This window comes from Hemiscyllium ocellatum, chromosome 11 (assembly GCF_020745735.1).
Source record: "Hemiscyllium ocellatum isolate sHemOce1 chromosome 11, sHemOce1.pat.X.cur, whole genome shotgun sequence".
Classification (NCBI taxonomy): domain Eukaryota; kingdom Metazoa; phylum Chordata; class Chondrichthyes; order Orectolobiformes; family Hemiscylliidae; genus Hemiscyllium; species Hemiscyllium ocellatum.
In genome coordinates this window covers 92611092-92633019 of record NC_083411.1, presented here as the reverse complement: position 1 = coordinate 92633019, position 21928 = coordinate 92611092, and the positions used below count along the sequence as shown (strand labels likewise).

Sequence of the window (21928 nt, the reverse complement as noted above, 5' to 3'; positions counted from 1 at the left end):
GATAAGGGATAGCATTACAGCTGTGCTGAGGGAGGATATTCCTGGGAGTACATCTGGAAGATATTTGGGTGGAAATGAGAAATAGGAAAGGGATTGTATTATAGACCCCCTAATAGCCAGGAGGAAATTGAGAAACAAATTTGTAAGGAGATCTCCGCTAGTGGGTGGCACGGTGGCCTCACAGCGCCAGAGACCCAGGTTCAATTCCCACCTCAGGTGACTGACTGTGTGGAGTTTGCACATTCTCCCCATGTCTGCGTTGGTTTCCTCCGGGTGCTCTGATTTCCTCCCACAGTCCAAAAATATGCAGGTTAGGTGAATTGGCCATGCTAAATTGCCCGTAGTGTTAGGTGCAGGGATAAATGTAGGGGAATGGGTCTGGGTGGGTGCATGTCAGCGTGGACTAGTTGGGCCGAAGGGCCTGTTTCCACACTGTAAGTAATCTAATCTAATCTATCTGTAAGAATAATAGAGTTGTTATGGTAGGGAATTTTAAATTTCCAAACATAGACTGGAATGGTCATAGTGTTAAGGGTTTAGATGGAGAGGAATTTGTTAAGAGTGTACAAGAAAATTTTCTGATTCAGTATGTGGGTGTACCCACTAGAGAAGATGCAAAACATGACCTACTCTTGGGAAATAAGACAGGGCAAGTGACTGAGGTATCAGTAGGAGAGCACTTTGGGGCCAGTGACCATAATTCTATTAGTTTCAAAATAGTGATAGTAAAGGATAGACCAGATGTAACAATTGAAATTCTAAATTGGAGGAAGGCTAATTTTGACGGTGTTGGGCAAGAACTTTCAAAAGTTGATTGGGTGCAGATGTTCGCAAGTAAAGGGACGGCTGGAAAATTGGAAGCCTTCAGAAATGAGATAATGAGAGTCCAGAGACAGTATGTTCCTGTTAGGGTGAAAGGAAAGGCTGGTAGGTATGGGAAATGCTGGATGACCAGTGCAATCAAGGGTTTGATTAAGAAAAAGAAGGAAGCATATGTCTTATATAGACAGGATAGATCGAGTGAATCCTTAGCGTATAAAGGCTGTAGGAGTATACTTAAGAGAGAAATCAGGAGGGCAAAAAGGGGACATGAAATAGCTTTAACAAATAGGATTAAGGATTTTTACAAATACATTAAGGACAAAAGGGTAACTAGGGAGAGAATATGGTCCCTCAAAGATCAGCAACGTGGCCTTTGTGTGAAGCCCAAGGAGATTGGGTAGATTCTAAATGAGTATTTTGCATCAGTGTATACTATGGAAAAGAACATGGAAGATATAGAATGTGGGAAAATAGATGGTGACATCTTGAAAAATATCCATATTACAGAGGAAGAAGTGTGAATGTCTTGAAACGCATTAAGGTGGATAAATCCCTAGGATGTGATCAGATGTACCCTAGAACTCTGTGAGAAGCTAGGGATGTGATTGCTGGGTGCCTTGTTGAGATATTTTTATCATCGATAGTCACAGGTGAGGTGCCAGAAGACTAGAGGTTGGCTAACGTGGTACCATTATTTAAGAAAGATGGGTAAGGACAAGCCAGGGAACTATAGACCGGTGAGCCTGATGGTGGTGGGTAAGTTGTTGGAGGGCACCCTGGAGGACAGGATTTACACGTGTAAAAGCAAGGACTGATTAGGGATCACTGTGGCTTTTTATGTGGGAAATCGTGTCTCACGCACTTGATTGAGTTTTTTGAAAAAGTAACAAATATGATTGATGAGGGCAGACGGATGGATGTGATCTATATGGACTTCAGTAAGGCGTTTGACAGAGTTCCCCTTAGGAGACTGGTTAGCAAGGTAAGATCACGTGGAATACAGGGAGAACTAGCCATTTGTATATAGAGCTGGCTCCAAGGTAGCAGCCAGAGGGTGGGGATGGAGGGTTGTTTGTCAGACTAAAAGCCTGTGACCAGTGGAGTGCCACAAGGATTGGTGCTAGGTCCACTACTTTTAGTCATTTATATATGATTTGGATTTGAACATACGAGGTATAGTTAATAAGTTTGCAGATGACACCAAAATTGGAGGTGTGGTGGACAGCGAAAAAGATTACCTCAGATTACAACAGGATCTGGACCAGATGGGCCAATGGGCTGAGAAGTGGCAGATGGAGTTAAATTTAGATAAATGTAAGGTGCTGCATTTTGGGAAAGCAAATTTTAGCAGGACTTATACGCTTAATGGTAAGTCTTAGGGACTGTTGCTGAACAAAGAGACTTTGGAGTGCACGTTCTTAGCTCCTTGAAATTGGAGTCGCAGGTAGATCGGATAGTGAAGAAGGCATTTAGTATGCTTTCCTTTATTGGTCAGAACATTGAGTATTGGAGTTGGGAGGTCATGTTGTGGTTGTGCAGGTCGTTGGTTAGGCCACTTTTGGAATATTGTGTGCAATCCTGGTCTCCTTCCTATCGGAAGGATGTTGTGAAACTTGCAAGGGTTCAGAAAAGATTATAAGGAAGTTGCCGGGGTTGGAGGATTTGAGCTACAGGGAGAAGCTGAATAGGCTGGAGCTGTTTTCCCTGGAGCATCGAAGGCTGATGGGTAACCTCATAGAGGTTTATAAAATCATGAAGGAGATGGATAGGATAAATAGACAAAGTCTTTTCCCTGTAGTGGGGGAGTCCAGAACAAGAGGGCATAGGTTTAGGGTGAGAGACGAATGATATAAAAGGGACGTAAGGGGCAACTTTTTCACGCAGAGGGTGTTGTGTGTATGGAATGAGCTGTCGGAGGAAGTGGTGCAGGCTGGTACAATTGCAACACTTAAGAGGCACCTTGATGGGTATATGAATAGGATGGGTTTAGAGAGAAATGGGTCAAGTGCTGGCAAATGGGACTAGATTAGGTTGGGATATCTGGTCGCCATGGACAAGTTGGATCAAAGGCTCTGTTTCTGTGCTGTACATCTCTATGACTCTATGTCCTTTTAAAATTTTTCTTCTTGCACCTTAAAAATATGCTCCCTAGTTTTGAACTTGCCCACCCTCGGGAAGAGATCCATGTCATTCACCTTATTTATGCCCCTCATAATTTTCAATGACCTTACCCCTGAACCTCCCAAACTTTCATAGGAAAAATCCCAGTCTTTACAACCTGTTTTTATACCTCAAACCCTCTGTTCCCGGCAAACTCCTGGTAAATCTTTTCTGAAACCTCTCCAGTTTAAAATATCCTTCATATAAAAGGGTGACCTAGCTTCTATTAGTTCACCAATCTTCTATCCATCCTAATATACTACCGCTAATACCATGGGCTCTTGTCTTTTTAAGTAGTCTAATGTGTGTTACCTTATCAAATGCTTCTTGGAAATTCAGATATATTGCATACACTGCTCTATCTTTACCAATCCTGCTTGTTAACTTCTCAGAAAGCATTCTGCTAAACTTGTCAGAACAGTGACACTAAAGGGGAAAAATACTGAACCTCTGTACCATTGGAGTAAGCCCTAAAACAACACAGGGAGAAAGTGAGGACTGCAGATGCTCTTTGACTAGAAACAACACAGCATAGTCAACATATGCACTATATCTTTCTCAATCGGTGGAAAAAATAATTCTATTAGACCTTTTAGCGCAGACTGAAATTACAAACCTGGTTTATTAAACAGCTCAGATAATTTAAGAATAGAATATTGCAGTCTTGATTTCTTAATTTTTTTTGTACTTATTCAGATGAATGGGAAAGATTTCGAGGGATATGGGCCAAATGCTGGCAAATGGGATTAGATCAGTTTAGGATATCTGGTTGGCATGGAGGAGTTGGACTGAAGGGTGTGTTTCCATGCTGTGTAGCTTTGACTTTATGACTCTATTTCAATCATTGGAAGCACTAAAGTAAAAGGACCTTGTATAGTTTTTTTAACTTTGCTTTGGAAAATGAACTTTTACAATCATGGTGAAATTAAAACTTTACATTCTGTTCTTAAATTACCTATGCTGCTTAAGAAACTGGATTTCTAATTTCAGTCTGAGCTTAATGGTCTGTTAGATTTATTTTTGTATTTGTTGGAACTGTGTAAACTGGCCTGATCTGATATGAAGATTTAGAGAAAGCTCCCTATGTTTTTCCCGTATTAAGATAGTTTCTAGTATAGAACTGCTAGTCAAACTCCTCTGCAACCAAAAAGACAAAATGTTTCTCCCACCATGTTAAATTATCGAAATTGCATGGGCTGGATTTTACAGTCCCCAGCTAGCATGTTTTAAGGGGATGTCTTTACATGAGATGCCTGGCCTTTTTCACCACTTCTGCACCCACTTCTGACCTGTCTCTAGTATGATGCTGGGTGGAGAATGTGCCAGTCGCCACTTATCCTGAGTAGCCAAATAATGGTCCCTTGAGGATTTTATTTATCTCTATTCTCCATGCAGGAGGGGAACAAGTCAAGACAGGCAACTGAGCAGCTTTTACGGACAGGAAACAATGGCTGTTTCTTTTTGGCATTTTGCATTTTTACATTGTATTCTGTGACTTGCTGTAGTCATGTGGCCTCTTCTGTAAATTGCAGTCATTTTTAGACCGAGTAAGCAAAAAAAAACATGAAACAGCTCCAAGCATAATATTGTTACCAGGCAAATAGTTATCAGGTGAACAGGTTCATGACTAACGTTTTAGTTGGTGGAATATGCTGTCCTCTAAAATCCAATCCCGTGTATCTGGTTTAAGCAGGCAATATTGATGTTGATATAATTTGTGTCACTGCCCAAGCCTAAATATTACTTGGCTCCTGTCAAAGGCCAGTATGGACAGTTGGCTATCAAAGGAGTTGTAAATGTAACTGAACATAATATTGGGAAATTGTCATAGAACAGCTTACTCTTGACCTTGTGACAGCAGGAAGGTTATTGAAGATTCAAAAGATGGCTAGTGCTAGGATATCTCTAGCAATAATGGCTGAAGGCTATGAAGATTCACCTCTTAGTCCCCAAGCCGTTCTCTCTTGTTTTAAAATCAGTTTTACTTGGCTTTTAGGATTTAACACTACACAATATCTGATGTTGGAAAGTTACAGCTCATTTATGAACTATAGTTCTTAAAAAAAATTTCATAGGTAGTGTCTAGCAAAATTTGCTTTTTCTCATTGTGCTCACTTTAATATTTAATCTGTACTAATAATTGTATATATATAAGCACATAGTTATTTTGCTGCTTCAATTCAAAATATATCATCCGAGTACTTGTAATAATTCTGTGCTAGATTTGATCTTAATTTTCTGGATGTGAACAATAATAGTTACAGTGAGTTGAACCTTTAATGTCTCTGTAAATTGTCAAACAATTTTATTTTCTCTTTGCGTCTTTTCCTCCTCATGTCAGAGTACACTTATACCTAAAATTAAACTTCAGGCTCAATGTGAGAACATTACTGATTTGTGTATGCCTCCACACGTAGTTCGTGCATTTTAGCATGAATTTCTGATTGTAGATAATTCCCAGGTAAAGGGTGATTGAGAAGAATCCCACCCCACCCCCCTTTCCTGGCATCATAGAATTGTATTAAGAAAAATTATTAAGGTGTTTTTCAAACATCCTGACGCACAGGATGTCAGGTTGATCCTTGGTGTGCCTGTTTTATGCTAATAAAGGGAGATCCTATTTCAACAAGGCACTCTGTACCCAAATCATTAACCTAAATTTTCTATTTACTATTTTTGGTTCCAATTTTTTGCATTTACAGGTTTCCTTAATAGGTGACAGAATTCCCTTTATTAAATTTTCATGTATTTGCTTCACTGATAAGACCACTATTTGTTGCCCATTCTTAATTGCCCTTGAACGGAATGATTTGCATTTTCGATTGCTAGTCAATTACATTTCTGCAGTCATATGTAGGCCAGACCAGTTAAGGATGGCAGATTTTCTTCATAAAGGATATTAGTGAACCAGATTGGTTTTAATGAATTGAATGAATAGATTCACAGTCACCCATAATAAGATTAGTTTCTTTTAAATTGAATTCAAGTTCCACCAGCTGCCTGAGTGGGATTTGAACACGTCTCCAAAACATTGGCCTGAGCTTCTGGTTTATTAGTCTGATGACATTACCTATGCCTCATCTTTCCCTTTCATCATGAACTTATTTGAATAGTCAACTGCCATTTATGGTTTTACTGTAACAGATCTGTTGATGATAGTAGAAGAAATGAATGAGATTATAAAATTTAGTTCATGCATTTTTTCTTACTTAAAAGTTAAATCTTAATGAATTTCTAATCGGTTGGAAAGTGAGCCACATAGATTTACAAGTTCTCAGCTTTGATTCCTGGGACTGGATTTTGTGCATGATTAGATGGTCATTCCTTGACAGTGTATTCCCAAGGTCTGATTAGATCCATGCATTCATGTCGTTTCTACATCTTTGGAGGGGAATAAGTGAGAGTCAGGGCCATCTGATACAGGCCTAAGGTGGGAACAGAGATATGCAGCTGCCTTGGATGGCAGTTGAGAACACCTACCTTTGTTCATTGCTATGAATTTATACAGCCATCCTGATCAATCCCTGTTTTAAAAATAGTTCTTTGGTCTTGCACTCCCCAGTATTTAAAGGCTATTTTACGTGGACTACTGACTTTCAATTTCAGAGCTCATCTTGTAATGGCAACAATATCACTACTTTATCTCCCACCTGAAACACTCTAGTTGATGAAGGTTTATTTGCCCATTCTTTCATTTTCACAGGTAAAGTTTAATTGTTCCTGCATAATCTTACACACTCCGACTCTTTCTAGAAACATGAACACTCAATTTAACATTGCAGATTCATCTTTCTCATTCAAGAACTTCTTCTTAACCGGTTTTAATGGACCTCTAATCTCATGACCATAAAACAGTTCAAATGGGGCTAAGTCCGGTAGGTTCATTTGGAGAATCTCTAGTAGCAAATAATGAAAAATCTAATTCTTTGTCCCAATCCTATGGTAACCATATAATATTCCTTGAGAGTTTTAAGATATTGTCTAAAGTTTCTGTGTTTACAGATTATGTGCAGTTGACTTCAATTGTTTTATTTCCAAACCGCTGATAATTATTTGGAATACTTTAGACATGAAGTTAGAATCCTCATTAGACTGTACTTCAGTTGGTAGTCCATTACAAAACTGTGTGAACTTTTCCATTCCCCCCTAACAGTAATCATCCTTAAAGGAATAGCTTTTAGATATTGAGTTGTCATTTCTATAATTATGATGAGATACTAATGCTTTTTTTTGGTATTGGCTCAACACATTCTTCTTGCACACAACTAAATGCTTTTTCAAAAACTGGTATAGATATCAAAGGTGTTGGTCTGATTACATATTGAGGTTTTCTTTCCACCAGAAATGTATGATATGTTCTAAAGAACTGCACTACATCTTGATGAAATACTGGCCATGTAAAAATACCTGTTTATCAATGCCTGTCTTTTCCATTTTCCTGAGTGTCCAGACAAAAGAGCTTCAAATCTTTCATGCACTATCATCTTAAATGTCTAGCAGAAAGTAAACAACCATCTATTCTTCAAATGCAGTTCTGTGAGGATACTTTCACTTCCTTATCAAAACTCTGCTCTTAGTATAATAGCACTATGAAATCCATTCACCTTGTGCTTCAGTTGAGCTGTCTCTGCTAACTACTTAACTCTGGATCTATTTATTGAGCTTCAAGTAATGAAGACATGTCTTATGTCACTTTTGAACTTTTATCATTTTTAAATAAGAGTTTGAGGTACCCTATTGTCTACTTGTGTATTATGACTGCTGATGATGGACTTTGCTTAGCTTGGTCATTACATGTGACGGAAAAATAACCACAACCTGGCCCTGCATCTGTCGCATTTGCTAAGTCTCAATTGGACATTGTGATTTGAGGAGAAGTTGATGGAAAAAAGGCTTAGTTTTATGGATTACTTCATGATCATCAGCTATTATTGCCATCTTTCTAGCAGCTGCAACCATTTGGCCCTTAAAATTACTTCGTATAATCTTTTCAAATTATACAGATTTGCCTAGGCCTTTGGCACCAACTTGTGTGGACCCAATCCAATATTGTTTTCTTCTGTGTATCATCATCCTAAGAAATCTCCTCTGACAATGAAACATAAATTTTCTGTGCTTTACTTGTCAATCTACTCTGCATGGACAATGCCAAGTCCTCTTTGCCCAACTCAATTGCCTAGCAATTTTCTCAAGTGACACGAAAAATGCCAAAACATACTTTTCCTCAAGTTTCAATAAGGCCTGTACAAAGTTTAACATTCTCATACTGGACTTCAACTTATGATTCAGGTTCTCCACAGTAGAGCCTGATCAGGATCTGATGTCTCCTATTTCAACTGTGCCATAGTTGGCTTAATTCATGTTCTTTCTCTTCCCTTTTCCTTCATAATTCTAATTCAAATCCACTCATTTCCAAATTCTACTTTCTTAATTCCAACTCCATTTCCTTAACTTTTTCTGCCTTGTTCTTCATCTTTTTGTGCCATCTCTAGTATCTTCATTCTCTCCTCATGGTCCAGCTATTTCACCTCTAAATTAGTATCACCCAATTCTGACATTTCACTTCCTGAAGTACTTGGCCCTTTTTTTGCATTTCCTCTAAATCCAAGTGCTATGAAATTCCCTTTAAGTCTGTCAGTGACAATTCCACCACCTGCAGGAAATCTTTTATTTCAAATACTACATCTTAAGTGCAGTATAGAAGCTGTGAGTTTTCCATCACCTGCATGATTTACCAAACCACTGTCAAGTCATATTTGCCTCAATTTAAAGGATATCTTTAAAGAAATTGAAACTGTAACTTGCGCAGTATCAGTTGAAGGTTGCACTTAATTTAGTGCCAACAGAGTGTCTTTGTGAAAGTATAATCATATCAGAACTAAAGGAATCATGTTTAAGGATAAATAACTGTAAGATATCTGTTTATACCATTTATTATGCACTGTCTTCTAAGATGAAAATTGAGAGTCGGAGGACCATTCCATGGATTTGAATGCTTAATCTATGATAACGATCCACCACAGCAGTGAATAAGTGCTGCAGAGGTGCTGTCTTCAACCTGAAGCTGTAAAATTGATTTCTTGGGTGGCAGTAAATAATAGCATAGTATATTGTCCAAGGGAAAGTTTTCCCAGTCCTGCGTTCACTATTTATTTCTTAAAGCAAAATTTCTTGATGTTGCACACTCATAGGATGTGGTGTCACAGGCTGGAATATTGATCATTTATGCCATTGTTAGTCAAGTTTGCCAATGTAATAACAATGGTTCAATTTCAAAAGACCTTTTTAAAAATAAATTAGGTTAGGAGACCAAAGGGTGCTAACTCTATGAATGTTAACTGGGGAGAAATGGAAAGGAAAATTGGGTTTGTGTAACAAGTGGCTAATTTGCAACTGTTCATTTTGTGCTTGAGACTTGTGTAGAATTTCAGATAGGAGCTTACCAGTATTGACACATTGAATTTGTAATCTTGGGCAAATTATTCACAATAGATACTTTAATTTGCCTTTGAATATTATGACTTTAATATGATGTATTGCAAAGATTCTAATCAATTAAGTAGGTTTTTTTTTATAATAACAGGCACATTATTAATTTTCAGTTGTGTTTTTGTAGAATATTTCACTGACCTGAGAGGCCGGAGTGAAGATGATCCAGCCCTTCACTGGGAATTTTATGGAAGCTCTGCATGTGGTGAGTACTAAAATCATAGCTATTATAAATAAAGAGTAAGGAACAAAAGATACATTGGCTCATTTATGCTTACTCTTGACATCAATCATTTTTAAAAAACCCAATTTTGAAGCCTACTCATTTCATGTTATTAATTTTGAGTTCTATTGTCAACAAACTGAGCTAGATAAAAATCCAGTTCAATGAATTTAAATTTGTTATAATTCAACGTTACTATGACCTGGATTTTCTACTTGGTGTTATTTCACAATTAGCATTGCCATGTCTAATATAAACACTGACATTAGAATGGAATTGATTGCAGAACCTAATCTGCAATTTATTTCCCATGTACACAACTAACCCCTGATAAATGATGATTACAGAAGTACTGAAAATCTAGTGCTACACACTATGTAGGTAATGCTAAGCAAAATTAGTTGCACTTCACAACTGATTTAGTTTATTTGAGCAATTCCACAAATCATACAAGTTATGTTCAAAAAACCGAAATACATTAAACATAATATGCAAGAAATGGCAGCAAGATGCGTCCTTCAATTGGCCCGCTCTGGGCCTATCTCTGAGTCCTGGGACCTACCAGATAGTGCAAATCTGTGCATCTGAGACAGAATACCTTGCAGTAAGAGAGGCACGGATACCTCTGAGCTATCCATGTCTGAGGACTCAGCTACAAGCAAAATGTTTATTTTACTGTTCTGTTCTTCAATGCCCTCAAGTTCTGTCTGTTATGAACCAGTTAGGTGGTGGTTGCTGTACCCTCTATTCAACCACGATTGAGAAGCTTTTCATTTTAAACTACTATTTACAATAAAAGAAACATTCTTTCTCTATACTCTTACAATGTGATAACTTTGAGGCAGGAAGGATAGTTGAGGGACTTCTTTGATATCTATTAACTGTATACACCACTCCATTAAAGACAATGTTGACCAAAACACACTCGGAAGGAGTCCCAGACCTCTGCCCTCTATCTCCCTATAGAAGAGCCAACTACTAATGTCCTATACTGCAATGTTATTTGTAGTTACATGTCTTTGGTGACTGAATATAAGAACAATGAGTAGGAGTGAGCTATTCAGCCCCTTGAGCTTACTCTCCCAATCCACAAGATCATGGTTGATCTAATTACAACCTTAACCTTGATAATTTTTCACCCTCTTGCTTAACAAGAATCTATCCAACTTTGCCTTTAAAATGTTCAGGGACTCTGCTTTCACCACTTTTTCAGAAAGAGAGTCCCAAATTCTTGAGAAGAGTAAGTTTTGCCTCACCTCTGTTTTAAATGGACAAACCCTCATTTGCAAACAGTCATCCCTGGTCACAGTGATCCTCTTTTGTGAGAGGAAGTATCCTCTTCACCCTTGTCAAGAACCTTCAGGATCATGTATTTCAATCTAATCACCCTTTACTTTCTGAACTCCAGCACTTCTAATCCTAACCTTCCCGTCTTTTCCAGTGAGACTGCTCCCACCCCAATCCCCTCCTCTTCGCCCATTCTAGTTATTAGCATAGAAAATCTTCTCTGAACTGTCTCCAGTGTATTATTTCATAAGGTGACCAAATGTGAACACATGCTCCAGTCGTGGTCTCACCCGTGCCCTCTATAACCAAAACAAATCATCCCTACTTTTATATATAGTTCACCTCACAATAAACGATAAGATTCTATTAACTTTCCTAACTACTTGCTGAACCTGCATGCTAACCTTTTGCAATTCATGCATCACAGAACTCTGCAGACTTTTACTATTTAGATAATACACTTAATTTGTATTCTTCGTTATTAGGTAGCTGCCATCTGGAGGCACCTTCACTCTGAAATCATGAATTAATTCTCTCTGATTACACAATAGTAGGGGTAATATATTCCGCTCTGGTCAGGTCCAGAACATGCTGTTCTAAGAAGCTATCTCAAAAACAATCTATGAACTCCTTATCAATGATATGTTCACCCATCTGACATTCCCAAAAAAATATGCAGGTTAAAATCTCACATGATTATCACTGTGTCTTTTGGAATAGCTCTCATTATTCCTTTGTGTTACAATCTACTGTGTAGTTACTATTAGCGGCCTGTGTACCACTCACCCTATAGGAAATAGCAATGTTGTTGTGCTTTCTCAACCATTGCATCAGCACGGGTGGGTCCGAACAGATTGTTGATGATTGTCACTCCCAGGAACTTGAAGCCATCTCATTGGTCTTTTCCCAATTCTGGTGCCAGTGCTTCATGAACTGAAACCCACTTATCCCATACCAGCCTTTGAGCCAAGCATTCATCTCTATAATCTGACTGGCCCTATGCTAATTTGCACATGTCTTGGGTAATAATGCAAAGTTTGTGATTTTTTGAGGTTTTGCTTCATAATTTGTTGCTTAGCTTCTCAGTGTGATAATAAAGAACCTCCTTGTTTATCCTGCCAATGTCCCTTGTGCCTATGAAGACCACAACACTATATCTGACCCCTCTCATTGACCATCTCCACTTCAGCACCATTGATACAGACAGGTGCATGCCCTCCACTCTGTTTCCTGAAGTCAATGACCACCTCCTTCATTTGTTGATGTTGATGGAGAGATTATTGTCTTTACACCAAATCCCCACGTGTACTCAGTCTTCTTCCTGTATTCTGTCTTGTCATTGTTTGAGGTTGGCCCTACGATCATGATGCCATCAGCAAACTTTTAAATGGAATTGGGGCGGAATTTGGTCACACAGTTGTGAGTGTATAAGGAAATTCTTTGTATTCATTGTAAGTTCAAATCTTGTATGTTGGTTAACTCTTACTCTCTATCCCTTCCTGCCATTTTCTATTTCTTGTATCGATGCATTTCTCTTTGATATTTATTCCACTCTTTGATTTGTTCGCAACTTTGATCCCATGCCTTACTGTTTATTTTAATAGTCTCTAATTGCTTTGTTATGTGTTCTGCGAGAACACCAACCGCAGCATATTCAAGTGGGAACCGTCCCATCGGTCTTTCCCCAATTCTGAACCCACTTCTCCAATACCAGTCTTTAAGCCAAGCATGCATCTCTATAACTTGGCTTGCCCTATGCTAATTTGCATGTCTTAGGTAATAATGCAAAGATTATGATCTTTGAGGTTTTGCTTCTTAATTTTTTTGCTAGCTCCTCATATGGACAATAAAGAACCTCCTTCTTTATCCTGCCAATGTCCGTTGTGTTTACATAGACCACAACACTATATCTTACCCCTCTCATTGCACATTCCTCTCCAGTTCTGAGAAGATTTTCCCGAACCTTGGCATTGGGCAGGCAATACAGTTTTCTGGACTCTTATTCTTTGATGCAGAGAATAGTGTAAATCTCCTCACAATACTGTCCCCTACTACCACTACATTCTTCTTCCTCTGCCTCTTGAAGGGCTTCCTGTAACATGTTGCCATGATTAAGTAATAATACAGTACAGGCCCTTCAGTCCACCAAGACTGTAACTACACGTAACGCCTTTATAAACTAAAAACCTTTTGCCTGTATGCTGTCTGTATTCCTGCTTGTTCATAAATTTGTGAAGATGCCTTTAAAGACATTGCTGTTGGATCTGTCTTCACCATCTCCTCTGGCAGTGCACTTAGCATCCTCTGTGTTTAAAAAAAAAACCTACTTCTCACACCTCCTTTACATTTATTCCCATTTACCTTAAATCTATGTCCCCTAGTGATTGACATTTCTACTGTGGGAAAAAGACTCTTAATAAACCATTCTATCCACGCTTCTCGAACTTCTGTAAACACATATCAGGTCACCTCTCGTCTTTCAACATTCAAGTGAAAACAAACCAAGTTTGTCCAATGTCTCTCATAGCTAATACCCTCCATACCAGACAGCATCCTGGTAAAATATTACTTCACCTCTCCAACACTTTCAACATCCATCTGGTAGTCTGGCGATAGAACTGTACAAAATATTTCAAATGTTGCCTACCTAAAGGTTTATACAGCTGCAATGTGACTTGTCAGTTTTTATACTCTGCCATATGCCTTCTTGACCACCTTATTCACTTATGTTGCCATTTTCAGTGAACTGTGGACCTGTACACCTAGATCTCTCTGTGTGTTGATGCTACTGAAGGTTCTACCATTTACTGTAAACTTTGTTCCTGCATTAGATTTTACATTTGTCCAGATTAAACTCCACTTGCCATTTCACCTCTCCATCCTATCTATATCCTGTTGTATCTTTTGGCAATCCTCCTTACTATCTGCAGCTGTCCCAATCTTTGTGTTGTCTGCAAAATTACTCATCAGGCCACCTATGCTCTCCTCCAAATCATTTATATAAGTTACAAAAATAGGGGTCCCATCACTGATCTCTGCGGTACACCACTGGTCACAGATCTCCAGTCTGAAAAACACCCTTCCACCATTACTTGGCCTTTTATGATCAACTGTTATCCAACTTAACAGCTCACCACAGATCCCATGTTCTTCATCTTTTCCATCAGCTTCCCATGACGGACCTTGTCAAAGACCTTGTTAAAGTCCATATACCTACTGCCCTGCCCTCCTCAATCATCTTTGTCACTTCCTCAAAACGTTTGTAACATGACCTTTCCCACGCAAAACCATGCTGTCTATTGCTAATACGTTCGTACTTTTCCAAATGTGATAGACAAATTTGTCAGCCCATTGTCCGTGAAGCCCTGACTCTCATCCAACTGAAAGAACTCAAAATGTGTCAGACAGCTGCAAAGTACGAAGATCTTCCACTCCCACTTTGAGTTCCTTTACCAGCCTCACTTGCAATCACACTTCCGTTGATGCACACTGACCAAATCAGATGAACCAACCCCAAGAAGTGTGATTGCAAGGTAACTTACCACATCCTGTTGTATTGCAGTGTCTGTAATCCAGCCTCCTGTTGATAAACTGAGCTGAAACTGGTCAAACTTTAAACTGATTGCCATTGATGTGTTTAGTCTGGAGCAAAGTGGCATCCAAGAACATTTACATTCTACAACTGTGACATGTCACTGTCCTGCCATACTTACTGTGTTTTAATCAATTTTAACTTATATTAATCACTTATCTAGATTACTTTTCGTATAATTTATTAGCTTTACAATGAGGACCAATTCCAATCAGCTGCAGTGAATCTGTTTCTATCTCTGACTGCTTATTGTTAAGTCCTCAACTCATGGCATCTTTTAGCTAATGCTGACTGCTTGATCTAGCTCCTCATATCTGCATCTGTTCCAGTATCATGATGGATACAATGCTAACATTTCCTCACTCTGCACTCTCTCCCCAAAAAGAAGAAATTATGAGTGTCACCTCAGATGTGCTTTGCTTTCCCTATTTACTGAGAATGCCTATCCTGACTGTAGAGATTCCAGGCATGGAGAAGACCATTGGCTTTTTCATCTCTAAGTTCTACTGACATCTGGGCATTACTTTCATGTGTGGGGCTCATTGTGTCATTGCGCTGGTTATATACTCTGCTGTTGAATTCATGAGACAAAGTTGTGTCCTGAATGGAACATTTAGAGCTTTGATTCCATTGTTTAAGTACTAGCTCCATGGTTCTTAGAGGTACATACTGCTAATGAAGTGAAACATTAAAAGGTGTCCTGTGAGAAAGACCACATGTCCTTGTAACGAGGAAGGATTCTACACTGTTTTTGCTTCAGACAACTGTGCAGACTCTTAATGGGAAATGACATTAGACCACATGCAACTTTAGAACAGTATAAGTGCTTGTATATTTACAGGAATGTATGAGAATGGCTGCACTTTTACAAAGAACTGACAATAGTGGTGCACACAAGATTCTGTTAATCCAGTCTCTCAATCAGGTTAGAACTGATATTGGTCTTCAACATCAGCTGGACCAAACTTTCCTCGAATATGGTCTAGATTCAGTGGTCAGGGAGTCCTCTGCCAATCAGAATCCTCTCCTTCCTCTTGTGCACAAGCATGTCCTGCTTTGAGAGCACAAGAATGTTGAGTTTGAGGGGAATCGTTGCATAATCATGCATAATCCTGCCAGGTGGTGAGACCACCCCAGTGAGTAGGAAGCACACTGCAAAGGCAATGTTAGATTGTCTGCATAAGATGGGTGGAACCCTTTAGTGCACACCATGTGTTGGTGAGATGGGTATGTCTATGTGATGTGACTGTATTTGAATTTTAAGTTAAAAACAGTTGGATTTTTGTCAGTTTTGTGAATAGTGTTTTTAAAAAGGTCAGAAAATCTTTTGAAATAGTGACTCAAATGCATTATTTCCAAAAGAGCATTGAACTGCATTCAAATGCCGGCAGTATACCCATGGTGTTAATGGATCAGATATTTACACTGCTGATTTCAGAAACTAAACCGAGACTACTAATGCATTTTTTGACTATAACTCCGAGGGGAAAACAGATTTTAGTTTTCTAAGCAGGAGAATCCAGCTTTAGGTCATGGAGCTTCCATGGGAGAGTTTGTGTCAAGTCTATGAGTTTGTCTAAACTTCCTTAGTTCGACTGTCAGAATTGTGAATGGTTCAAGCCAGCAGACTCAAGAAGTCATAGAACTATTTCAGCATTCCAAGGAAAAGAAATTGAAAACAATCAATTAATTAAAACAATTTAAAAAGTTGAGATAGGAGTGATATTTCTCTGGAATTGAGTACCTAAACAAATAGTGTTGGGAAATAGATTGAAACGTTGTTTTGCTTCATGTGTTAAGATTTTTATAACTGTATTAGATATATAGTTTTTTTTTAATTTTGCATAATAAACTTATGTTCTGATGTTAAAGAACATCTGCAGCCCTGAGTAGCAATGTTTCAGTGACTTATCCACCACATTAACCAACTGCAAAAAAATCAGCACACCATCTATCAAGTCAGTGTTATAGCTGTACTGGAACAGTTTGGCTTGGAATATGGAACGTTCTGGCATACAGAAAATTACCAGAATGTTGCAGTATTGAGTGCCTCCAACTATTTGTTCATGTCAAGTGGAGTGAACCAAATTGTGTGAAGACTGGCATCCACAATGTTGGGGACCTCTAGGAGCTGAGATAGATCATCCATTTGGCACATCTGGCTGAAGGCTGTTGCGAATACTTCAATCTTATCTTTTGTGGTCTCTTCCCGCATTGAGATTGGAGATATTTGTGGATTCTCCTCTCCAGTGAGTTTATTCATTGTCTTCCACCATTCACCACCAGCTTTTGCAAGACTGCAGAGCTTGGATCTAATCCTTTGGTTTGTGGGACCAATTTGCTCTGTCTGTCACTTGCTATTAATGTCGTTTGAACACTTCTATCAAACTCATTAATTTTTCTAAAGTGAACAACTCTAGCTTCATCAAGAAAATCTCCTAACTGAACTCCTTCATCCCTGGAATCATTCTCAAAATCTACTGCACATTTTCTAAAGTGTTCACATTCTACCAAAGGTGCCCAGAATTGAACACACTTCCAGTTGAGGCGAAACAATTACTCATATTTCTCATATTCTCATATTTCTTTTCAATAATCTTTTCAATCTAAACTGCCACCTTCAGTGATTTGCACACACACACACCCCAAGTTATTTATGTTAGTAGTAATAATTTTTTTTGTGCTTTGTCAAATTACAACCTAAATCCTTTGCTACAATTTCTTTGTGTCATTTTGACAATATCCAGGTAATTAATACATATTAGAATTACTCCTGTGAAACTTGGCTCAACAACCCTTCTTGCACTACTGACATTAATGTTGTCACAGCTCACCTTAATTTTGTATATCAGCATAATTGATGTAGTTAGAAACGGGGAGGGACCAAGTACTCAACCCTGAGCAACTCTTCTTAACATTAGCTCGCATTTTGACCTTAACTTTCTAACACCAATGCTTTACTTCTTTTTTAGTGAACTTCCTATACAATTCCATTGCTTCAATAAGGATTTCAGTAGCTCTAACACTACTAAAGAAGTAATGTGATCTTTTGAAAATGATTCTGAAAAACGCTTTTATTATAATAAACTATGTAATGACCTAAAAGTGATTACCCTGAATTGCTTTCTAAATATCATTCATTCATTAACTCAGGAAATACTGTTTGGCTATTCATAGAGTTTTGTTAATTACTTGTAAGGCTGCCTGTGTATAATTGTCTTGACATAATCATTTTATTTGAACTTTTCAGAGCAGGACAAGGAAACTTCTTGTAACATTTTGGCAAACCCTCCTGGCCTTGATGAAGAGGAAGATGAAGATATCAATTATTTTGCATTTGAGTTTTCAGACAAACCTCTTCTTACATGTTACAATATACAAGCTTGCCTTTCTCATGGGTAAGAGTGGAAGTCTAATCCAACATAGTTTAAAATATAATGGTGGGAATTTAATCCATTGACAAATTTGGTATTCTTGAATTAAAACATTGATCTTTCATCATTGGGATAGTTAAGAAAAGTGGACAAGTCTTCTTAGATTAAGGATTTGTTAGAGATATACATTCTGGGATAGGTAAGCACCAGGATTTCCATGTACTCCTACTGACCCACAAGGAGATCTTGGAAATTGAAATAAAAAGTTTCCACCTTGAAGCCAGGATCCAGCCCATTACAGGCTCTATATAAAAAAAAGAAGCAGCATTAAGCCATTTGTCCCTTCGAGTCTGCTTTGCCACTAGTATGATAATGGCTGGCAATTTAACTGAGTACCTTTATTCCCACTTTCACCTCATACCCTTTCATTTCAGCCCCTAAGAATTATATCTAACTCATTCTTGTAAACGTTCAATGTTTTGATCTCAGCCACTCTGGCAGAGAATTCCACAGGTTCACCACTCTCTGAATGAAGAAATATTTCCTCATCTCAGTCCTAAATGGCCTACCAAATACCCTGGTTTTGGACTCTCTAATTATCAGGAGCATTCTGCATTTATCCTGTCCAGTCCTGTTGTAACTTTATAGGCTTCTATGAGATCCTCTGTAATTATTCTAAACTGCAGTGGATATAGCCTAATTGATCCAGTCTCTTGTCATGCATCAGACCTGCCATCCCAAAGAATCAGACAGTTAAACCTTTTTATCACACTTCCTCCATTGCCAGAACTATCTAACATCTTGCTTACACTATTCCTGCTGGTGTAAGGAGGCATGGATTGGGAGATAAAACTTGCCTTCTTATTTTGTAGATTCATACAGCCTTTTGTTTATTTTATAACATAGAACAGTACAACACAGTACGGGCCCTTCGACCCTCTATGTTGTACCGACCTTTTATCCTCCTCTAAGATCAGACTACCCTACATACCCTTCATTGTCCTATCTTCCGTGCGCCTATCCAAGAGTTGCTTAAATGTCCCTAATGTAACTGATTCTACTATCACTGCTGGCAGTAAATTCCACACATCCAGCACTCTCTGTGTAAAGAACCTACCTCTGACATCCTATCCTAAACCTTGCTCCAGTCACCTTAAAATTATGTCCCCTCATGATAGCCATTTCTGCCCTTAGAGTGGATAGTCAGAGACTTTTTCTATCTATGCTTCTCATCGTCTTTTACACCATTATTAAGTCACCTCTCATCTTTCTTCGCTCCAGTGAGAAAAGCCCTAACCCCCTCAATGTTTCTTCATAAGACATGTCCTCCTGTCCATGCAGCATCCTAGTAAATCTCCTCTACACCCTCTGTAAAGGTTCCACATCCTTCTGATAATGGAGCGACCAGAACTGAACACTATATTCCAAGTGTGGTCTAACCAGGACTTTACAGAGCTGCAGTATAATCTCACAGTTCTTAAATGCAATCCCCCTGCTAATGAAAGCCAACACACCATACGCCTTCTTAATAACCCTATCAACCTGGGTGGAAATTTTGAGGGACCTATGGACGTGGACCCTAAGTACCTCCATACCTCTACGCTGCCAAGAATCCTGTCTTTAACCTGTAATATGCATTCAATTTCGACCTTCCAAAATGAATCACTTCACACTTTTCCACTGCTACTTATCAACCCGGCTGTGCATTCTGTCAACCTCCCACTGCAACCTATGACAGCCCTCCATACTATCCACAACTCCAACAACCTTCATGTCACCAGCAAGCTTACTCACCCACCCTTCTACTTCATCAAGTCATTTATAAAAATCACAAAGAGCAGAGGTTCCAGAACAGTTCCCTGCGGAACGCCACTGGTCACCAAGGTCCACTCTGAATACTTTCCATCAACCACCACCCTCTGTCTTCTAAGGGCCAGCCAGTTCTGTACCTGACAGACAGATTTCCTTGTATCCCATGCCTCCTTACTTTCTGAATGAACCTACCATGGAGAACCTTATCAAACACCTTGCTAAAATCCATATACTCCACATCCATTGCTCTACCTTCATCAGTATGTTTTGTCACATTCTCAAAGAGTTCAGTTAAAAATCACACAACACCAGGCTGTAGTTCAACAGATTTATTTGGAAGCACTAGCTTTCGGAGCACTGCTCCTTCAGATAGTTCAATAACCACCTGATGAAGGAACAAGGCTCCAAAAGCTGCTGCTTTCAAATAAACCTGTTGGACTATAACCAGGTGTTGTGATGGTTAACTTTGTACACTCCAATCCAACACCAGCACCTTCAAATCCAGCAATTCATTAAGACCTGCCCCTCACAAAGCCATGCCAACTATCTCTATTCAAGCGATGCTTTTCCAAATAATCATAAATCCCGTCTCTTAGAATCCTCTCCAATAATTTGCCCACACCAACATAAGACTGACTGATCTGTAATTCCCTGGATTATCCCTATTCCCTTTTTTGAACAAGGGAATAACCTTTGCCACCTTCAATTGTCTGGTAGTACTCCATTGGACAGTGAGGGCGCCAAGATCATCGCCAAAGGTGCAGCAATCTCTTCTCTCATTTCCTGTAGTAACCTTGGATATATTCTGTCTAGCCCAGGGGACTTATCTATCCTCATATTTTTCAAAATGTCTAGCACATCCTCCTTCTTAGCAACAATCTGTTTGAGTGTACCAGCCAGTTTCAAGCTGTACTCACAAACGAAAAGGTCCCTCTCACTAGTGAATACTGAAACACAGTATTAATTAAGGTTTTCCCCTCCTCCTCTGACTCTAGGCATAAGTTCCCTCTGCTATCCCTGATCGGCCCTACCCTCACTTTGGCCATCCTCTTGTCCCTTTACAAGCGTAGAATGCGTTGGGGTTTTCCTTAATCCTACCTGCCAAGGCTTTTTCATGCCCACTTCTAGATTTTTGGATTCCCTACAGTGTGGAAACAGGCCCTTCGGCCCAACCAGTCCGCACTGACCCCCGAAGAGTAACCCACCCAGACCAGTTTCCCTCTGACTAATGCACCTAATAGTATGGGCAATTTACCATAGCAAATTCGCCTGACCGGCACATCTTTGGACTGTGGGAGGAAACCGGAGCACCCGGAGGTAACCCACACAGACAAGGGGAGAATGTGCAAACTCCATACAGTCACCCTAGGCTGGAATTGAACCTGAATCCCTGGCGCTGTGAAGCAGCAGTGCTAACCACTGAGCCACCGTGTGGCCCCTAAGTCCATTCTACAGCTCCTTTCTGGCTATCTTGTAACCCTCTCGAGCCCTGTCTGATCCTTGCTTCCTCAATCTTCAGTAAGCTTCCTTCTTTTTCTTGACTAGATGTTGCACCCAAGGTTCCTTCTCCCTATCATCCCTTCATTGCCTCAGTGGGACAAGCCTATCCAGTACTCAAAGCATGTCTCTAAACAACCTCTGTTTGTTGTGCTTCTTCTGTTGTGCATTTTCCTGAGAATATCTGCTCCCAGTTTATGCTCCATAGTTCCTACCTAATAACATTGTAATTCTCCCTCCCCCAGTTAAATATTTTCCCATACCATCTGCTCCTATCCCTCTCCATGAGTATAGTCAAGGTCAAGGAGTTATGATCACTACCACCGAAATGCTCTTCCACCTAAAGATCTGACACCTGACCTGGTTCATTGCCAAGCACCAAATCCAATATGGCCTCCTCTCTAGTTAGTCTATCTACATATTGAGCCAGGAATCCTTCCTGGATACACCTGACAAAATCAGCTTCATCCAAACTATTTGGACTAAGGAGATTTGAATCAATATTAGGGAAGTGGAAATCACCCATGACAACAACCCTGTTACTTCTACACCTCTCCAAAATCTGCCTCTCAATCTGCTCCTCCATGGCTCGGTTGCTATTGGGGGGGTCTATAGAAAATCCCAATAAAGTGACTGGTCCTTTCCTGTTTTTGATTTCACCTAATAATGACT

General features: G+C 39.3%; 1 protein-coding gene across 2 annotated transcripts in view; it reads left to right on the top strand.

Annotated features, from left to right (window-relative positions):
• Window positions 1-21928, top strand: part of bcorl1 (BCL6 corepressor-like 1) — a 175612-nt gene that overhangs the window by 151403 nt on the left and 2281 nt on the right. For both annotated transcript variants that reach the window (XM_060832260.1, XM_060832261.1), the window contains 2 exons: window positions 9599-9676; window positions 17824-17971. In XM_060832260.1, the coding sequence (XP_060688243.1) occupies window positions 9599-9676; window positions 17824-17971 (226 nt within the window). The remainder of the gene's footprint in view (window positions 1-9598; window positions 9677-17823; window positions 17972-21928) is intronic.